General features: G+C 44.4%; 1 protein-coding gene across 3 annotated transcripts in view; it reads left to right on the top strand.

The window, feature by feature from the left end:
- The first annotated feature begins 707 nt into the window (after window positions 1–707).
- LOC122546315 (uncharacterized) overlaps window positions 708–21,327 on the top strand; it is a 30,310-nt gene continuing 9,690 nt past the window's right edge. The window contains exons 1-9 of one of the 3 annotated variants that reach the window (XM_087982799.1): window positions 708–827; window positions 2,186–2,200; window positions 6,062–6,082; window positions 8,498–8,518; window positions 10,598–10,618; window positions 12,739–12,759; window positions 15,008–15,028; window positions 18,060–18,080; window positions 20,307–20,327. In XM_087982799.1, coding sequence (XP_087838925.1) covers window positions 773–827; window positions 2,186–2,200; window positions 6,062–6,082; window positions 8,498–8,518; window positions 10,598–10,618; window positions 12,739–12,759; window positions 15,008–15,028; window positions 18,060–18,080; window positions 20,307–20,327 — 217 coding nt within the window. In that variant the 5' untranslated portion in view covers window positions 708–772. The remainder of the gene's footprint in view (window positions 828–2,185; window positions 2,201–6,061; window positions 6,083–8,497; window positions 8,519–10,597; window positions 10,619–12,738; window positions 12,760–15,007; window positions 15,029–18,059; window positions 18,081–20,306; window positions 20,328–21,327) is intronic. The other 2 variants (XM_087982801.1, XM_087982802.1) reach the window with 2 other exon arrangements.

Below are 21,327 nucleotides of genomic sequence, written 5' to 3'. Positions count from 1 at the left end.
TCCAAATCATTGGTATAAATGACACACAACAATGGACCCAGCATCCATCCATGTGGAACACCACCAGTCGCTGGCCTCCAGTCTGAAAAACAACCCTCCATCACCACCCTCTGTCTCCTACCATAAAGCGAATTTTGTATCCAGTTGGAAATCTCTCCCTAGATCTCATGTGACATTACCTGTCACTTGTATGACATGATCACTTCTTTTTAACTCTGATACTGAGTGTCATCATAAAGAGAAACAGTGAGTGCTTAATGTTACATATTGGGTGGTGTGTTTTTCTGTCCCAGAAAATATTGCACCCCCCTCCCCCCTCCATTTAAACAAGGTTCTCCCAAAGCTCTGACCAACTCCCTGACTATGCAGATCCATCGTCCTGTCCCAGTCAACCACAGATACAGACCCACTGCTGTTCCTCACCTTCCACAGGAGCCTGGTTTCAGGGGTTAGCTCCAGGTATTGTGAGGGGTGGACAGCCTGGGATTGCTGGCTGGGAAAAGGTTCCCAGGATCCTCTGCTCTGCAGCCAATGCCTTATCTTTTGGCTGACATTTCATCGCCTGTTGATTGACCTGTAACCAATCTGCCAGAGAAGCTGATTCATGGGCAGGGCAGAGTGGCAGCTGCTCTGACAGGAGCCAAGTGTTGCTTGGCTGGGTGTCAGGAGGCTGGTCTGACAGTGTACATAAACCCAGGGTGCACCGTGTACAAATCACCTCAGCTAGAGGCAAACAGACAACTCACCGTGAGACTTCCGACTCACTACAACCATGAAGTATCTGTGTCTGTTCCTCCTGGTCAGCCTGATGGCAGTGGTCATGGCAGGTACGAGGAAGTGTGCTGTCCCACTCACCCCCTGGTAGTGGTCAGCTTTTTAATGTCAGTCCTGCTCTCGTGACCTCTAGATGGACCACCGAATGTCCAGTGTAGACCATGGACAGAGCTCGCAGCCTCTGGACGGAGCTCCGAGTGTCCAGTGTAGACCATGGACAGAGCTCGCAGCCTCTGGATGGAGCTCCGAGTGTCCAGTGTAGACCATGGACAGAGCTCGCAGCCTCTGGATGGAGCTCCGAATGTCCAGTGTAGACCATGGACAGAGCTCACAGCCTCTGGATGGAGCTCCGAGTGTCCAGTGTAGACCATGGACAGAGCTCGGAGCCTCTGGACGGAGCCCCGAGTGTCCAGTGTAGACCATGGACAGAGCTCGGAGCCTCTGGACGGAGCTCCGAGTGTCCAGTGTAGACCATGGACAGAGCTCGCAGCCTCTGGACGGAGCTCAGAGTGTCCAGTGTAGACCATGGACAGAGCTCACAGCCTCTGGACGGAGCTCCGAGTGTCCAGTGTAGACCATTGACAGAGCTCGCAGCCTCTGGACGGCACTCCGAGTGTCCAGTTTAGACCATAGACAGAGCTCCTAGCCTCTGGATGGAGCTCCGAGTGTTCAGTGTAGACCATGGACAGAGCTCGCAGCCTCTGGACGGAGCCCCGAGTGTCCAGTGTAGACCATGGACAGAGCTCACAGCCTCTGGACGGAGCTCCGAGTGTCCAGTGTAGACCATAGACAGAGCTCGCAGCCTCTGGACGGAGCTCCGAGTGTCCAGTGTAGACCATGGACAGAGCTCGCAGCCTCTGGACGGAGCTCCGAGTGTCCAGTGTAGACCATGGACAGAGCTCACAGCCTCTGGATGGAGCCCCGAGTGTCCAGTGTAGACCATGGACAGAGCTCTGTCACCTCAGAAAGGTAACCAAACCTTGGAGACAGAGTAAAGGAAGTTTACTCGAACAGTTCCAGGAGGGAATGGTAAACCTGGGGCTGTTCTCACAGCACAGAGGGTCAAGGGGAGATTTAATTGAGGCGTTTAAAATTCCCAGGGTGGTGTCAATGGGGGGAAAGTGTTCCCACTGGTAGGAAAGCTGGGGACTGAAGAAGGCAGAGTTGGCCAATTCGCAAAGGGAGGATGTGGAGAATGTCGATCCCACAGTGGATTACTGGGATCCAGGGATCACGCTCAGAGTGGGTGATGGAGGCAGACCCGTGTTGTTTCGGAGAGGTTCCCACTGAGTTTTTACAGTGATCTCTGAACAGGAGATATTTGAATTCCTGAACCAATTGCGTTGAGAATGTGAATCGTCACTCGTTTTTCTGCAGCCGATGTTAACACAGATATCTGTTTCTTCCACAGTCCCTGAACCATTTGGTAAGTATTTTAACATTGGAACTATCTGTTCAATATTGGTATGTTTCAATCTCTCCGAACAGTCCGGTGGGTTCTCTGTATGTGGGGAGTCTACTCTGTTATGTAACACTGCTGTAAAACCACGGCAGTGGGTATCCTTGGGGGCACAAGCAGACAGGGTACCTTTTGCCTTGGCTATCCAAGTTTGTCACCTGGTCTAGCTATTGCCCAAGCATGTTAATCACTCAACTGAACATGGGTAATCTTCAAAACTGCCAACTGCTTTGTGTGTTCAGCCAATCAGTACCAGTCCAGATGGCTGTACATTTCTAACTTGGGCCGACATAGCTGAAAGGTAATCATATCCCAACTGGGTCCATAGACTCCCTGCATTGTGGGAGCAGGCCATTCAGCCCATCACGTCCACGCTGACCCTCCACAGGGCATCCCATTCTCTACCCCATCCCTGTCTTCCCATAGCCAATCCATCCAAACTTGCACATCTCTAGACTGCGGGAGGAAACCAGAGCAGACATGAGGGGACAATGTGCAAACACAGATGGTCGCCCGAGGGAGGAATCGAAGCTGGGTGCCTGGCTCCATGAGACAGCAGTGCTAACCACTGAGCCACCGTGCCAACTGCCATGTAGTCCCATTAAATACATGAACCACGAACTGGACAATCAAATCAGTATCCTCTCTCAAGTGAGGAGACAGTAAGTGTACAGGTAGATACACTAGTGAAGTGGACATTAGCAATTGGCCTAGGGATGGTGATATACTCCAAGCAATGGTCGCAGTAGGCAAGACAGCTCAGTATTAAGAGCACTGATTCTAGTCAATGACCTTTCCGTTCCTTAATGCCAATTTCTACCTCTCCCTCCTTTTGCAACATCCTCACCTCTCCTGAGGAGGTAACAAAGGGAGATGGATGAGGGCTATCCAGTGGAGTTTTGGAAGACATCACAAGACAGACCTGGCCAACTATGTCAAAGCCCATGGGTTCCCAAGGATTTTTTTGGCTGCTGAATATAACATTGGGTGGAAGGTTTGGTCGTTGATGTGTGGTTGGGTGAGTGGGACGTAGACCCCCTTGAGGTTCTGTTATATACTGTGGTAAGCATTAATGGTTTAAAAGCGGTGTCCAGGTTTAAGGAAATTCAGTCAGGAATGGCTTAGTGCTATTATGTTAATCCAGAGAGTCTGGGGACTCGGGTTCGAAACCTGCCACGGCCAGATGGTGGAATTTGAATTCAACAAAAATCTGGAATTAAGGGTCTAGTGATGGTCATGAACCTATTGCTGGGTGAAAAAAAAAATCCCATCTGGATCGCTCATGCCCTTTCAAGATGGAAACTACCATCATTGCTTGTTCTGGCCTCCACGTGACTCCCGACCCACAGCCCAATGTGTTTGACTCTTTCCTTCCCCTCTGGGCAATTAAGGATGGGTGATAAATACTGGTCTGGCCAGTGATGCCCACATCCAGTGAACAAAGTAAGTTTCTTTAAGCCAATCGAACGTGCCCTACCAATAAAGAAAAGGACTCCATTTGCTTTCTTCATGATGTGTAGTCCATCCAGCCAGCTTCCGGGATCTGTACACACTCGCTGGAAGATCCCCCGGCCCTCTGCTTTGCTCTACGTTCTCCGACTCACCGTTTTGTTTGGCCCCTCCCACTACAGTGTTCCAGATTTCTCCAGGTTTTATACAATCCCTACAGTGTGGAAACAGGCCATTTAGCCCAATGCGTCCACACCAATCAGCATCTCACCCTGAACCATCTCCTGACATTTCCCACGGCCAATCCACCCTAACCTGGACATCCCCTAACTCTATGGGACAATTTAGCATGGCCAATCCACCCTCACCTACACATCCCTGGACACTATGGAACAATTTAGCACGGCCAATCCACCCTAACCTGCACATCCCTGGACACTATGGGACAATTTAGCACGGCCAATCCACCCTGACCTGCACATCCCTGGGCATTATGGGACAATTTAGCACGGCCAATCCACCCTAACCTGCACATACCCGGACACTATGGGACAATTTAGCACAGCCAATCCACCCTCACCTACACATCCCTGGACACTATGGGACAATTTAGCATGGCCAATCCACCCTAACCTGCACATCCCTGGGCACTATGGGACAATTTAGCACGGCCAATCCACCCTAACCTGCACATCCCTGGGCACTATGGGACAATTTAGCATGGCAAATCCACCCTAACCTGCACATCCCCAGACACTATGGGACAATTTAGCACGGCCAATCCACCCTCACCTACACATCCCTGGACACTATGGGACAATTTAGCACGGCCAATCCACCCTAACCTGCACATCCCTGGACACTATGGGACAATTTAGCACGGCCAATCCACCCTAACCTGCACATACCCGGACACTATGGGACAATTTAGCACAGCCAATCCACCCTCACCTACACATCCCTGGACACTATGGGACAATTTAGCATGGCCAATCCACCCTAACCTGCACATCCCTGGGCACTATGGGACAATTTAGCACGGCCAATCCACCCTAACCTGCACATCCCTGGGCACTATGGGACAATTTAGCATGGCAAATCCACCCTAACCTGCACATCCCTGGGCATTATGGGACAATTTCGCATGGCCAATCCACCCTAACCTGCACATCCCTGGGCACTATGGGACAATTTAGCACGGACAATCCACCCTAACCTGCACATACCCGGATCCTATGGGACAATTTAGCATGGCCAATCCACCCTAACCTGCACATACCCGGACACTATGGGACAATTTAGCTCTGCCCTGTCCCGTGATGTGAGCATTAACTAGATGATGCACAAAATTGAACAACTTTGCTTTCTCAAAGTGGATATAAAATCTGACAATATCTCGGACCAAACTAATGTTCTACACTCGGTAACTTAACAACTGCATTAAGTTGTTAAACTGACGGATGGATGGATGGACGGACGGACGGACGGACGGACGGATGGACGGACGGACAGACGGATGGATGGATGGATGGATGGATGGAGGATGGACGGACGGATGGTGGATGGACGGACGGATGGATGGATGGAGGATGGACGGACGGATGGATGGACGGACGGACGGATGGATGGAGGATGGACGGACGGATGGATGGATGGAGGATTGACGGATGGATGGATGGAGGATGGACAGACGGAAGGATGGATGGAGGATGGATGGACGGATGGATGGACGGATGGACGGACAGACGGATGGACGGACAGATGGATGGACGGACGGACGGATGATGGATGGACATTTCACTGATGTCTTGAGAATATCCTCAGCAAATTGAGTTTGAACTGTGATGTTCATTTCCTTTTGAGTGAACATCCCCAATCCACGATCTGTGAAATTCCCAATGGAATAGTAATTGTCGTGTGAAAGGCTGGATAGGCTGAGACTTTTTTCACTGCAGTGCAGGAGGTTGAGAGGCGACCTTATAGAGGTTTATAAAATGATAGAGTTAATGCCATGTGTATTTTCCCTGGGAAGGGGAGGGGGAGCTGGTTGCAAGACTAGCGGCATGTTTCCTTGAGGTAAGAGGAGAAAGATTTTAAAAAGGTAGGAGGGGCAATTTTTCTTTTACGCAGGGAGTGGTTGGAGTGTTCAATGAATCTCCTGAGGAAGTGGTGGGTATGGGTAAAGAAACAATGTTTAAATGACACTTAGATCAGTGCCGGAATGGGAAAGGTTGGGAGGGATATGCGCCAGGAGTAGGCAGCTGGGACTAGTTTAATGTGGGATTATGGTCAGCATAGAGTGGGTGGGCCGAAGGGTCTGTTCCGTGCTGTATGACTCTATGTAGGTTTTGAATTGACACCAATCTGTTTGTTCCACAGGTCACCATGGCGGATATGGAGGTAATATCTTTAATCTAAGAGTTCTCATTCTCTATCAGCAATAAGAGAGACTGAGCATGTGGGTGAGAGATAGACACATATCTATATCCTGCACCCTGACTGTCTCCATGGGGACACAACTCCCCAGATACAGTGCCCAGGGCATCAATGTTCTGTTCTTGGTACCAGTGGCTGAGAATTGACTATAATATGACAACAATCTGCCTTTTCCTAACCTAAAGCAGTCAATGGCCCTGGGGGCAAACGTTGCTGCTGGTTGAGACATTCAGCTGTCAATAGGGATAGTGGCATCAACTCCCCATTTCAGCTCCTTCCTGAGAGATCTCAGACTCTTACCTCCTGATCTGTGTCTCTGAAAACACAACAGGGACACTGAGCACATTATTCTGATGGTGACAGCGGAAAACCCATAGAAAGGAAGTTCTAGCTGTGTGCAAAGTACAATAAAGACAGCAAACAAAATGGGCGAGAGTTATTAATATTGTTATCCAAGATTGTTCCAATATCGAGTGGGGTGGGTGTATTCCTTAAACCAAGATACTTCAAGCGACCTGCTGTACGTGTCCATACCCAGGGGGAAATTGATCAGATTTTTTAACTCGAGCAAAGGAGGTTCTGAGCTACTCCAACCAGTCCTGCCTGAGATGTGAGCATTAACCAGGTTGTGTTTGCAATGTCTCTCTGTTACTCAGCTCTGTCCTGCCTGAGATGTGAGCATTAACCAGGTTGTGTTTGCAATGTCTCTCTGTTACTCAGCTCTGTCCTGCCTGAGATGTGAGCATTAACCAGGTTGTGTTTGCAATGTCTCTCTGTTACTCAGCTCTGTCCTGCCTGAGATGTGAGCATTAACCAGGCTGTGTTTGCAATGTCTCTCTGTTACTCAGCTCTGTCCTGCCGTGAGATGTGAGCATTAACCAGGCTGTGTTTGTAATGTCTCTCTGTTACACAGCTCTGTCCTGCCCTGAGATGTGAGCATTAACCAGGCTGTATTTGCAATGTCTCTCTGTTACTCAGCTCTGTCCTGCCTTGAGATGTGAGCATTAACCAGGCTGTGTTTGTAATGTCTCTCTGTTACACAGCTCTGTTCTGCCCTGAGATGTGAGCATTAACCAGGCTGTGTTTGTAATGTTTCTCTGTTACTCAGTAGTGTCCTGTCCTGAGATGTGAGCATTAACCAGGCTGTGTTTGCAATGTTTCTCTGTTACTCAGCTCTGTCCTGCCTGAGATGTGAGCATTAACCAGGCTGTGTTTGTAATGTCTCTCTGTTACTCAGCTCTGTCCTGCCGTGAGATGTGAGCATTAACCAGATGATATTCAAAATTGAACTATTATGTTTTTTTCAAAGAGATATAAATTCTCAGGATATCTCAAACCAAGCTAATGTTTTACAATCAGTCACTTAACATCTGCATTAAATCTTTTCTGAAACAATCTCAACATCCATTCTTCATTCTTCTGTGTTTCATAAAAATGTTGATAAATGTGATCCATTGGGATATTAAAGGTGAAATGGTGTCAGTCTGAAGTGGAAGCATAAATCATTTTCCTAAAAACAATTGCAATCAGACATATTTCACAAGGGAATAGATAGATAGATACATACATACATACATACATACATACATTCTTGCACATATACATATATGCGCACACAGATAGACAGAGAGATGGATAGGTTGTTGGATGGATAGATAGGTAGATAGGTAGAGAGACATTCAGAGAGATATATAGAGAGATAGATAGATAGATAGATAGATAGACAGATAGATAGATAGATAGATAGACAGATAGACAGGTGATTGTGAGACAGATATTTCACTGACGTTTTGAGAATGCCCTTAGCAAAGGAGAAATGTATAAATTGAGTTTGAACTGTGATGTTCATTTCCTTTTGTGTGAACATCCCCATCCCACAATCTGTCAAATTCCAAATGGAAGAGTAATTGTCGTGTGAAAAGCTGGATAGGCTGGAAATTCAATCACTGCCATGCAGGAGGGTGAGAGGCGACCTTATAAAGGTTTATAAACTGAGTGAGGGCCAGAGATAGAATTAATGGTTGGTATCTTTTCCCTGGGATGGGGAGTTTCAAGACAAGTGGACACAGTTTTAAGGAGAAAGAGGAAACTAATTTAACGAAGACTTGAGGGGCAAATGTTTTTACACAGAGTTTGGTTTGAGTGTGGAATGAACTTCCTGAGGAAGTGGTAGGTATGGGTACAGCAATTATGTTTAAATGACACTTAGATCAGTGCAGGAATAGGAAAGGTTTGGAGGGATATGAGCCAGGAGCAGGCAGGTGGGACTGGTTCAGTTTGGGATTATGGTCGGCATGGACTGGTTGGGCCGAAGGGTCTGTTCTGTGCTGTATGACTCTATGTAGGTTTTGAATTAACACCAATCTGTTTGTTCCACAGGTTATGGTCCTGGACATGGAGGTAATATCTTTAATCTAAGAGTTCTCATTCTCTATCAGCATTAAGGATAGAGAGACTGAGCATGTGGGTGAGAGATAGACACATATCCATATCCTGCACCCTTACTGTCCCCATGGGAACACAACTCCCCAGATACAGTACCCAGGGCATCAATGTTCTGTTCTTGGTACCAGTGGCTGAGAATTGACTATAATATGACAACAATCTGCCTTTTCCTAACCGAAAGCAGTCAATGGGCCTGGGGCCAAACGTTGCTGCTGGTTGAGACATTCAGCTGTCAATAGGAATCATGGCATCAACTTCCCATTTCAGCTCCTTCCTGAGAGATCTCAGACTCTTACCTCCTGATCTGTGTCTCTGAAAACACAACAGGGACATTGAGCACATTATTCTGATGGTGACAGCGGAAATCCCATAGAAAGGTCGTTCTTGCTGTGTGCAATGTACAATAAAGACAGCAGACAAAATGGGCGAGAGTCATTAATACTGTTATCCAAGACTGTTCCAATATCGAGTGGGGTGGGTGTAATCCTTAAACCAAGATATTTGAAGCAACCTGTTATACGTGTCCACACCCAGGGGGAAATTGATCAGATTATTAAACTTGAGCAAAGCAGCTTCTGAGCTACTCCAGCCTGTCCTGTCCTGAGATGTGAGCATTAACCAGGCTGTGTTTGCAATGTCTCTCTGTTACTCAGTAGTGTCCTGTCCTGAGATGTGAGCATTAACCAGGCTGTGTTTGCAATGTTTCTCTGTTACTCAGCTCTGTCCTGCCTGAGATGTGAGCATTAACCAGGCTGTGTTTGCAATGTCTCTCTGTTACTCAGCTCTGTCCTGCCTGAGATGTGAGAATTAACCAGGCTGTGTTTGTAATGTCTCTCTGTTACTCAGCTCTGTCCTGCCCTGAGATGTGAGCATTAACCAGATGATATTCAAAATTGAACTATCATGTTTTTTTCAAAGAGATATAAATTCTCAGGATATCTCAGACCAAGCTAATGTTTTACAAGCAGTCACTTAACATCTGCATTAAATCTTTTCTGAAACAATCTCAACATCCATTCTTCATTCTTCTGTGTTTCATAAAAATGTTGATAAATGTGATCCGTTGGGATATTATAAAGGTGAAATGGTGTCAGACTGAAGTGGAAGCATAAATCATTTTCCTAAAAACAATTGCAATCAGACATATTTCACAAGGGAATAGATAGATAGATAGATAGATAGATAGATAGATAGATAGATAGATAGATAGATAGATAGATAGATAGATAGATAGATAGATAGATAGATAGATAGATAGATAGATAGATAGATACATTCTTACACATATACATATATGCGCACACAGATAGACAGAGAGATGGATAGGTTGTTGGATGGATAGATAGGTAGATAGGTAGAGAGACATTCAGAGAGATATATAGAGAGATAGATAGATAGATAGACAGATAGACAGGTGATAGTGAGACAGATATTTCACTGACGTTTTGAGAATGCCCTTAGCAAAGGAGAAATGTATAAATTGAGTTTGAACTGTGATGCTCATTTCCTTTTGTGTGAACATCCCCATCCCACAATCTGTCAAATTCCAAATGGAAGAGTAATTGTCGTGTGAAAAGCTGGATAGGCTGGAAATTCAATCACTGCCATGCAGGAGGGTGAGAGGCGACCTTATAGAGGTTTATAAACTGAGTGAGGGCCAGAGATAGAATTAATGGTTGGTATCTTTTCCCTGAGATGGGGAGTTTCAAGACAAGTGGACACAGTTTTAAGGAGAAAGAGGAAACTAATTTAACGAAGACTTGAGGGGCAAATGTTTTTACACAGAGTTTGGTTTGAGTGTGGAATGAACTTCCTGAGGAAGTGGTAGGTATGGGTACAGCAATTATGTTTAAATGACACTTAGATCAGTGCAGGAATAGGAAAGGTGTGGAGGGATATGAGCCAGGAGCAGGCAGGTGGGACTGGTTCAGTTTGGGATTATGGTCGGCATGGACTGGTTGGGTCGAAGGGTCTGTTCTGTGCTGTATGACTCTATGTAGGTTTTGAATTAACACCAATCTGTTTGTTCCACAGGTTATGGTCCCGGACATGGAGGTAATATCTTTAATCTAAGAGTTCTCATTCTCTATCAGCAATAAGGATAGAGAGACTGAGCATGTGGGTGAGAGATAGACACATATCCATATCCTGCACCCTGACTGTCCCCATGGGGACACAACTCCCCAAATACAGTGCCCAGGGCATCAATGTTCTGTTCTTGGTACCAGTGGCTGAGAATTGACTATAATATGACAACAATTTGCCTTTTCCTAACCGAAAGCAGTCAATGGCCCTGGGGGCAAACGTTGCTGCTGGTTGAGACATTCAGCTGTCAATAGGAATCATGGCATCAACTTCCCATTTCAGCTCCTTCCTGAGAGATCTCAGACTCTTACCTCCTGATCTGTGTCTCTGAAAACACAACAGGGACACTGAGCACATTATTCTGATGGTGACAGCGGAAATCCCATAGAAAGGTCGTTCTTGCTGTGTGCAATGTACAATAAAGACAGCAGACAAAATGGGCGAGAGTCATTAATACTGTTATCCAAGATTGTTCCAATATCGAGTGGGGTGGGTGTAATCCTTAAACCAAGATATTTGAAGCAACCTGTTATACGTGTCCACACCCAGGGGGAAATTGATCAGATTATTAAACTTGAGCAAAGCAGCTTCTGAGCTACTCCAGCCTGTCCTGTCCTGAGATGTGAGCATTAACCAGGCTGTGTTTGCAATGTTTCTCTGTTACTCAGCAGTGTCCTGTCTGAGATATGAGCATTAACCAGGCTGTGTTTGTAATGTTTCTCTGTTACTCAGCTCTGTCCTGCCTGAGATGTGAGCATTAACCAGGCTGTGTTTGCAATGTCTCTCTGTTACTCAGCTCTGTCCTGTCTGAGATGTGAGCATTAACCAGGCTGTGTTTGTAATGTCTCTCTGTTACTCAGCTCTGTCCTGCCCTGAGATGTGAGCATTAACCAGATGATATTCAAAATTGAACTATCATGTTTTTTTCAAAGAGATATAAATTCTCAGGATATCTCAGACCAAGCTAATGTTTTACAATCAGTCACTTAACATCTGCATTAAATCTTTTCTGAAACAATCTCAACATCCATTCTTCATTCTTCTGTGTTTCATAAAAATGTTGATAAATGTGATCCATTGGGATATTAAAGGTGAAATGGTGTCAGACTGAAGTGGAAGCATAAATCATTTTCCTAAAAACAATTGCAATCAGACATATTTCACAAGGGAATAGATAGATAGATAGATAGATAGATAGATAGATAGATAGATAGATAGATAGATAGATAGATAGATAGATAGATAGATAGATAGATAGATAGATAGATAGATAGATAGATAGATAGATAGATAGATAGATAGATAGATAGATACATTCTTACACATATACATATATGCGCACACAGATAGACAGAGAGATGGATAGGTTGTTGGATGGATAGATAGGTAGATAGGTAGAGAGACATTCAGAGAGATATATAGAGAGATAGATAGATAGATAGACAGATAGATAGATAGACAGATAGACAGGTGATAGTGAGACAGATATTTCACTGACGTTTTGAGAATGCCCTTAGCAAAGGAGAAATGTATAAATTGAGTTTGAACTGTGATGCTCATTTCCTTTTGTGTGAACATCCCCATCCCACAATCTGTCAAATTCCAAATGGAAGAGTAATTGTCGTGTGAAAAGCTGGATAGGCTGGAAATTCAATCACTGCCATGCAGGAGGGTGAGAGGCGACCTTATAGAGGTTTATAAACTGAGTGAGGGCCAGAGATAGAATTAATGGTTGGTATCTTTTCCCTGAGATGGGGAGTTTCAAGACAAGTGGACACAGTTTTAAGGAGAAAGAGGAAACTAATTTAACGAAGACTTGAGGGGCAAATGTTTTTACACAGAGTTTGGTTTGAGTGTGGAATGAACTTCCTGAGGAAGTGGTAGGTATGGGTACAGCAATTATGTTTAAATGACACTTAGATCAGTGCAGGAATAGGAAAGGTGTGGAGGGATATGAGCCAGGAGCAGGCAGGTGGGACTGGTTCAGTTTGGGATTATGGTCGGCATGGACTGGTTGGGTCGAAGGGTCTGTTCTGTGCTGTATGACTCTATGTAGGTTTTGAATTAACACCAATCTGTTTGTTCCACAGGTTATGGTCCCGGACATGGAGGTAATATCTTTAATCTAAGAGTTCTCATTCTCTATCAGCAATAAGGATAGAGAGACTGAGCATGTGGGTGAGAGATAGACACATATCCATATCCTGCACCCTGACTGTCCCCATGGGGACACAACTCCCCAAATACAGTGCCCAGGGCATCAATGTTCTGTTCTTGGTACCAGTGTCTGAGAATTGACTATAATATGACAACAATTTGCCTTTTCCTAACCGAAAGCAGTCAATGGCCCTGGGGGCAAACGTTGCTGCTAGTTGAGACATTCAGCTGTCAATAGGGATCATGGCATCAACTTCCCATTTCAGCTCCTTCCTGAGAGATCTCAGACTCTTACCTCCTGATCTGTGTCTCTGAAAACACAACAGAGACACTGAGCACATTATTCTGATGGTGACAGCGGAAATCCCACAGAAAGGTCGTTCTTGCTGTGTGCAATGTACAATAAAGACAGCAGACAAAATGGGCGAGAGTCATTAATACTGTTATCCAAGATTGTTCCAATATCGAGTGGGGTGGGTGTAATCCTTAAACCAAGATATTTGAAGCAACCTGTTATACGTGTCCACACCCAGGGGGAAATTGATCAGATTATTAAACTTGAGCAAAGCAGCTTCTGAGCTACTCCAGCCTGTCCTGCCCTGAGATGTGAGCATTAACCAGGCTGTGTTTGCAAGGTCTCTCTGTTACTCAGCTCTGTCCTGCCCTGAGATGTGAGCATTAACCAGGCTGTGTTTGCAAGGTCTCTCTGTTACTCAGCTCTGTCCTGTCTGAGATGTGAGCATTAACCAGGCTGTGTTTGCAATGTTTCTCTGTTACTCAGCAGTGTCCTGTCTGAGATATGAGCATTAACCAGGCTGTGTTTGCAATGTCTCTCTGTTACTCAGCTCTGTCCTGTCTGAGATGTGAGCATTAACCGGGCTGTGTTTGTAATGTTTCTCTGTTACTCAGCTCTGTCCTGCCTGAGATGTGAGCATTAACCAGGCTGTGTTTGCAATGTCTCTCTGTTACTCAGCTCTGTCCTGTCTGAGATGTGAGCATTAACCAGGCTGTGTTTGTAATGTCTCTCTGTTACTCAGCTCTGTCCTGCCTGAGATGTGAGCATTAACCAGATGATATTCAAAATTGAACTATCATGTTTTTTTCAAAGAGATATAAATTCTCAGGATATCTCAGACCAAGCTAATGTTTTACAATCAGTCACTTAACATCTGCATTAAATCTTTTCTGAAACAATCTCAACATCCATTCTTCATTCTTCTGTGTTTCATAAAAATGTTGATAAATGTGATCCATTGGGATATTAAAGGTGAAATGGTGTCAGTCTGAAGTGGAAGCATAAATCATTTTCCTAAAAACAATTGCAATCAGACATATTTCACAAGGGAATAGATAGATAGATAGATAGATAGATAGATAGATAGATAGATAGATAGATAGATAGATAGATAGATAGATAGATAGATACATTCTTACACATATACATATATGCGCACACAGATAGACAGAGAGATGGATAGGTTGTTGGATGGATAGATAGGTAGATAGGTAGAGAGACATTCAGAGAGATATATAGAGAGATAGATAGATAGATAGACAGATAGATAGATAGACAGATAGACAGGTGATAGTGAGACAGATATTTCACTGACGTTTTGAGAATGCCCTTAGCAAAGGAGAAATGTATAAATTGAGTTTGAACTGTGATGCTCATTTCCTTTTGTGTGAACATCCCCATCCCACAATCTGTCAAATTCCAAATGGAAGAGTAATTGTCGTGTGAAAAGCTGGATAGGCTGGAAATTCAATCACTGCCATGCAGGAGGGTGAGAGGCGACCTTATAGAGGTTTATAAACTGAGTGAGGGCCAGAGATAGAATTAATGGTTGGTATCTTTTCCCTGGGATGGGGAGTTTCAAGACAAGGGGACACAGTTTTAAGGAGAAAGAGGAAACTAATTTAACGAAGACTTGAGGGGCAAATGTTTTTACACAGAGTTTGGTTTGAGTGTGGAATGAACTTCCTGAGGAAGTGGTAGGTATGGGTACAGCAATTATGTTTAAATGACACTTAGATCAGTGCAGGAATAGGAAAGGTTTGGAGGGATATGAGCCAGGAGCAGGCAGGTGGGACTGGTTCAGTTTGGGATTATGGTCGGCATGGACTGGTTGGGCCGAAGGGTCTGTTCTGTGCTGTATGGCTCTATGTAGGTTTTGAATTAACACCAATCTGTTTGTTCCACAGGTTATGGTCCCGCACATGGAGGTAATATCTTTAATCTAAGAGTTCTCATTCTCTATCAGCAATAAGGATAGAGAGACTGAGCATGTGGGTGAGAGATAGACACATATCCATATCCTGCACCCTGACTGTCCCCATGGGGACACAACTCCCCAGATACAGTGCCCAGGGCATCAATGTTCTGTTCTTGGTACCAGTGGCTGAGAATTGACTATAATATGACAACAATTTGCCTTTTCCTTACCTAAAGCAGTCAATGGCCCTGGGGGCAAACGTTGCTGCTGGTTGAGATATTCAGCTGTCAATAGGAATCATGGCATCAACTTCCCATTTCAGCTTCTTCCTGAGAGATCTCAGACTCTAACCTCCTGATCTGTGTCTCTGAAAACACAACAGGGACATTGAGCACATTATTCTGATGGTGACAGCAGAAATCCCATAGAAAGGTCGTTCTTGCTGTGTGCAAAGTACAATAAAGACAGCAGACAAAATGGGCGAGAGTCATTAATACTGTTATCCAAGATTGTTCCAATATCGAGTGGGGTGGGTGTAATCCTTAAACCAAGATATTTGAAGCGACCTGTTATACGTGTCCACACCCAGGGGGAAATTGATCAGATTATTAAACTTGAGCAAAGCAGCTTCTGAGCTACTCCAGCCTGTCCTGTCCTGAGATGTGAGCATTAACCAGGCTGTGTTTGCAATGTTTCTCTGTTACTCAGCTCTGTCCTGTCTGAGATATGAGCATTAACCAGGCTGTGTTTGCAATGTCTCTCTGTTTCTCAGCTCTGTCCTGTCCTGAGATGTGAGCATTAACCAGGCTGTGTTTATAATATCTCTCTGTTACTCAGCTCTGACCTGCCTGAGATGTGAGCATTAACCAGGTTGTGTATCTAATGTCTCTATTACTCAGCTCTGTCCAGCCCTGAGATGTGAGCATTAACCAGGCTGTGTTTGCAATGTTTCTCTGTTACTCAGCTGTATCCTGCCCTGAGATGTGAGCAATAACCAGGCTGTGTTTGCAATGTCTCTCTGTTACTCAGCTCTGTCCTGCCTGAGATGTGAGCATTAACCAGGCTGTGTTTGTAATGTTTCTCTTACTCAGCTCTGTCCTGCCTGAGATGTGAACATTAACCAGGCTGTGTTTGTAATGTCTCTCTGTTCCTTAGCTCTGTCCTGCCCTGAGATGTGAGCATTAACCAGGCTGTGTTTGCAATGTCTCTCTGTTACTCAGCTCTGTCCTGTCCTGAGATGTGAGCATTAACCAGGCTGTGTTTGCAAGGTCTCTCTGTTACTCAGCTCTGTCCTGCCCTGAGATATGAGCATTAACCAGGCTGTGTTTGCAAAGTCTCTCTGTTACTCAGCTCTGTCCTGCCTGAGATGTGAGCATTAACCAGGCTTTGTTTGTAATGTCTCTCTGTTACTCAGCTCTGTCCTGCCGTGAGATGTGAGCATTAACCAGGTTGTGTTTGCAATGTTTCTCTCTTACTCTGCTCTGTTCTGCCCTGAGATGTGAGCATTAACCAGGCTGTGTTTGCAATGTCTCTCTGTTACTCAGCTCTGTCCTGCCTGAGATGTCAGCATTAACCAGGCTGTGTTTGTATTGTCTCTCTGTTACTCAGCTCTGTCCTGCCCTGAGATGTGAGCATTAACCAGGCTGTGTTTGTAATGTCTCTCTGTTACTCAGCTCTGTCCTGCCCTGAGATGTGAGCATTAACCAGATGATATTCAAAATTGAACTATCATGTTTTTTTCAAAGAGATATAAATTCTCAGGATATCTCAGACCAAGCTCATGTTTTACAATCAGTCACTTAACATCTGCATTAAATCTTTTCTGAAACAATCTCAACATCTATTCTTCATTCTTCTGTGTTTCATAAAAATGTTGATAAATGTGATCCATTGGGATATTATAAAGGTGAAATGGTGTCAGACTGAAGTGGAAAGCATAAATCATTTTTCTAAAAACAATTGCAATCAGAGATATTTCACAAGGGAATAGACAGATAGATAGATAGATAGATAGATAGATAGATAGATAGATAGATAGATAGATAGATAGATAGATAGATAGATAGATAGATAGATAGATAGATAGATAGATAGATAGATAGATAGATAGATAGATAGATAGATCGATAGATAGATAGATACATACATACATACATTCTTACACATATACATATATGCGCACACAGATAGACAGAGAGATGGATAGGTTGTTGGATGGATAGATAGGTAGATAGCTAGAGAGACAGTCAGAGAGATATATAGATAGATCTATAGAGATATAGATAGAGAGATAGATAGAGAGATAGATAGAGACATAGAGACATAGAGAGATAGAGAGATAGAGAGATAGAGAGATAGAGAGATAGAGAGATAGAGAGATAGATAGATAGATAGATAGATAGATAGATAGATAGATAGACAGATGATAGTGAGATAGATATTTCACTGACGTTTTGAGAATGCCCTTAGCAAAGGAGAAATGTATAAATTAAGTTTGAACTGTGATGCTCATTTCCTTTTGTGTGAACATCCCCATCCCACAATCTGTCAAATTCCAATGGAAGAGTAATTGTCGTGTGAAAAGCTGGATAGGCTGGAAATTCAATCACTGCCATGCAGGAGGGTGAGAGGTGACCTTATAGAGGTTTATAAACTGAGTGAGGGCCAGAGATAGAATTAATGGTTGGTATCTTTTCCCTGGGATGGGGTGTTTCAAGACAAGTGGACACAGTTTTAAGGAGAAAGAGGAAACTAATTTAACGAAGACTTGAGGGGCAAATGGTTTTACACAGAGTTTGGTTTGAGTGTGGAATGAACTTCCTGAGGAAGTGGTAGGTATGGGTACAGCAATTATGTTTAAATGACACTTAGATCAGTGCAGGAATAGGAAAGGTGTGGAGGGATATGAGCCAGGAGCAGGCAGGTGGGACTGGTTCAGTTTGGGATTATGGTCGGCATGGACTGGTTGGGCAGAAGGATCTGTTCTGTTCTGTATGACTCTATGTAGGTTTTGAATTAACACCAATCTGTTTGTTCCACAGGTTATGGTCCCGGACATGGAGGTAATATCTTTAATCAAAGAGATCTCATTGTCTATCAGCAATAAGGATAGAGAGACTGAGCATGTGGGTGAGAGATAGACACATATCCATATCCTGCACCCTGACTGTCCCCATGGGGACACAACTCCCCAGATACAGTGCCCAGGGCATCACTGTTCTGTTCTTGGTACCAGTGGCTGAGAATTGACTATAATATGACAACAATCTGCCTTTTCCTAACCTAAAGCAGTCAATGGGCCTGGGGGCAAGCGTTGCTGCTGGTTGAGATATTCAGCTGTCAATAGGGATCATGGCATCAACTCCCCATTTCAGCTCCTTCCTGAGAGATCTCAGACACTGACCTCCTGATCTGTGTCTCTGAAAACACAACAAGTACACTGAGTGCATTATTCTGATGGTGACAGTGGAAATCCCATAGAAAGGTCGTTCTTGCTGTGTGCAATGTACAATAAAGACAGCAGACAATATGGGCGAGAGTCATTAATACTGTTATCCAAGATTGTTCCAATATCGAGTGGGGTGGGTGTAATCCTTAAACCAAGATATTTCAAGTGGACTGCTGTACGTGTCCATACCCAGGGGGAAATTTATCAGATTATTAAATTCGAGCAAAGGAGGTTCTGAGCTACACCAGCCTGTCCTTCCCTGCGATGAGAGCATTAACCAGGCTGTGTTTGTATTGTTTCTCTGTTACGCAGCTGTGTCCTGCCCTGAGATGTGAGCATTAACCGGGCTGTGTTTGTAATGTTTCTCTGTTTCTCAGCTCTGTCCTGCTCTGAGATGTGAGCATTAACCAGGCTGTGTTTGTAATGTTTCTCTGTTACGCAGCTGTGTCCTGCCCTGAGATGTGAGCATTAACCAGGCTGTGTTTGTAATGTCTCTCTGTTACTCAGCTCTCTCCTGCCCTGAGATGTGAGCATTACCCAGGCTGTGTTTCCAATGTTTCTCTGTTACTCAGCTCTGTCCTGCCCTGAGATGTCAGCATTAACCAGGCTGTGTTTGCAATGTCTCTCGTTTACTCAGCTCTCTCCTGCCCTGAGATGTGAGCATTAACCAGGCTGTGATTGTAATGTTTCTCTGTTACTCAGCTCTGTCCTGCCCTGAGATGTGAGCATTAACCAGGCTGTGATTGCAATGTTTCTCTGTTACTCAGCTCTCTCCTGCCCTGAGATGTCAGCATTAACCAGGCTGTGTTTGCAATATTTCTCTGTTATACAGCTCTGTCCTGCCCTAAGATGTGAGCATTAACCAGAACATACTGAAAATTGTCCTACCTTGCTGTCCTAAAGTGGATATAAAATCTCAGGACATCTCGGACCAAGCTCCTGTTTTACAATCAGTCACTTAACATCAGCATTAAATCTTTTCTGAAGCAATCTCAACATCCATTCTTCAATCTTATGTGTTTCATAAAAATGTTGATAAATGTGATCCATTGGGATATTATAAAGGTGAAATGGAGTCAGACTGAAGAGGAAAGCATAAATCATTTTCCGAAAAACTATATATACATTCATATATAGACAGACAGATAGTTGGATATATAGGTAGACAGGCAGACAGGCAGATTGATAGGCAGACAGTTAAATAGATAGATAGATACATAGACCGACAGACAGGCATATAGTTAGATAGGTATTTCACTCACGTGCTGATTATCTGCTTAACAATGGAGAAATGTATAAATTGAGTTTGAACTGTGATGTTCATTTCCTTTTAAGTGAACATCCCCAAACCACGATCTGTGAAATTCCCAATGGAACAGTAAGTGTCGTGTGAAAGGCTGGATAGGCTGGGCCTTTCTCCACTGGAGCAGAGGAGATTAAGAGGTGCCCTTGCAGAGATCTATAAAGTGAGTGAGGGCTATAGACAGAGTTAATGATATGTGTATTTTCCAAAGGATGGGGGGTGTCAAGACTAGGCGGCACATTTTTAAGAGCTTTAAAACAGATACGAGGGGTAACCTTTTTTGCACAGAGTGTGGATCATGTGTGGAATGGACTTCCTGAGGAAGTGGTGGATGCTGGAACAGTTGCAACAGTGAAGTGACACTGAGATAAATCCATGAATAGGAAAGGTTTGGAGAGAAACGGGCCAGGAGCAGGCAGGTGGGACTGGTTCAGTTTGGGATTATGGTTGGCATGGACTGGTTGGGCTGAAGGGTCTGTTCTGTGCTGTATGACTCTATGTAGGTTTTGAATTAACAACAATCTGTTTGTTCCACAGGTTCCGGTCGCGGATATGGAGGTAATATCTTTAATCTAAGAGATCTCATTCTCTATCAGCAATAAGGATAGAGAGACTGAGCATGTGGGTGAGAGATAGACACATATCCATATACTGCAGCCTGACTGTCCCCATGGTGACACAACTCCCCAGATACAGTGCCCAGGGCATCAATGTTCTGTTCTTGGTACCAGTGGCTGAGAATTGACTATAATATGACAACAATCTGCCTTTTCCTTACCTAAAGCAGTCAATGGGCCTGGGGACAAACGTTGTTGCTGGTTGAGACATTCAGCTGTCAATAGGGATCGTGGCATCAACTCCCCATTTCAGCTCCTTCCTGAGAGATCTCAGACTCTAACCTCCTGATCTGTGTCTCTGAAAACACAACAGGGACACTGAGCACATTATTCTGATGGTGACAGCGGAAATCCCATAGAAAGGTCGTTCTTGCTGTGTGCAAAGTACAATAAAGACAGCAGACAAAATGGGCGAGAGTCATTAATACTTTTATCCAAGACTGTTCCAATATCGAGTGGGGTGGGTGTAATCCTTAAACCAAGATATTTCAAGGGACCTGCTGTACGTGTCCATACCCAGGGGGAAATTAATCAGATTATTAAACTCGAGCAAAGGAGCTTCTGATCTACTCCAGCCTGTCCTGTCCTGAGATGTGAGCATTAACCAGGCTGTGTTTGCAATGTCTCTCAGTTACTCAGCTCTCTCCTGCCCTGAGATATGAGCATTAACCAGGCTGTGTTTGTAATGTTTCTCTGTTACTCAGCTCTGTCCTGCCCTGAGATGTCAGCATTAACCAGGCTGTGTTTGCAATGTCTCTCAGTTACTCAGCTCTCTCCTGCCCTGAGATATGAGCATTAACCAGGCTGTGTTTGTAATGTTTCTCTGTTACTCAGCTCTGTCCTGCCCTGAGATGTGAGCATTAACCAGACCATACTGAAAATTGTCCTACCTTGCTGTCCTAAAGTGGATATAAAATCTCAGGACATCTCGGACCAAGCTC

The sequence above is a fragment of the Chiloscyllium plagiosum genome, unplaced genomic scaffold (genome assembly GCF_037043375.1).
Source record: "Chiloscyllium plagiosum isolate Xiang-an unplaced genomic scaffold, Cpla_swu_hap1 HiC_scaffold_44, whole genome shotgun sequence".
NCBI lineage: Eukaryota > Metazoa > Chordata > Chondrichthyes > Orectolobiformes > Hemiscylliidae > Chiloscyllium > Chiloscyllium plagiosum.
This window is presented reverse-complemented; position numbering and strand designations above follow the sequence as displayed.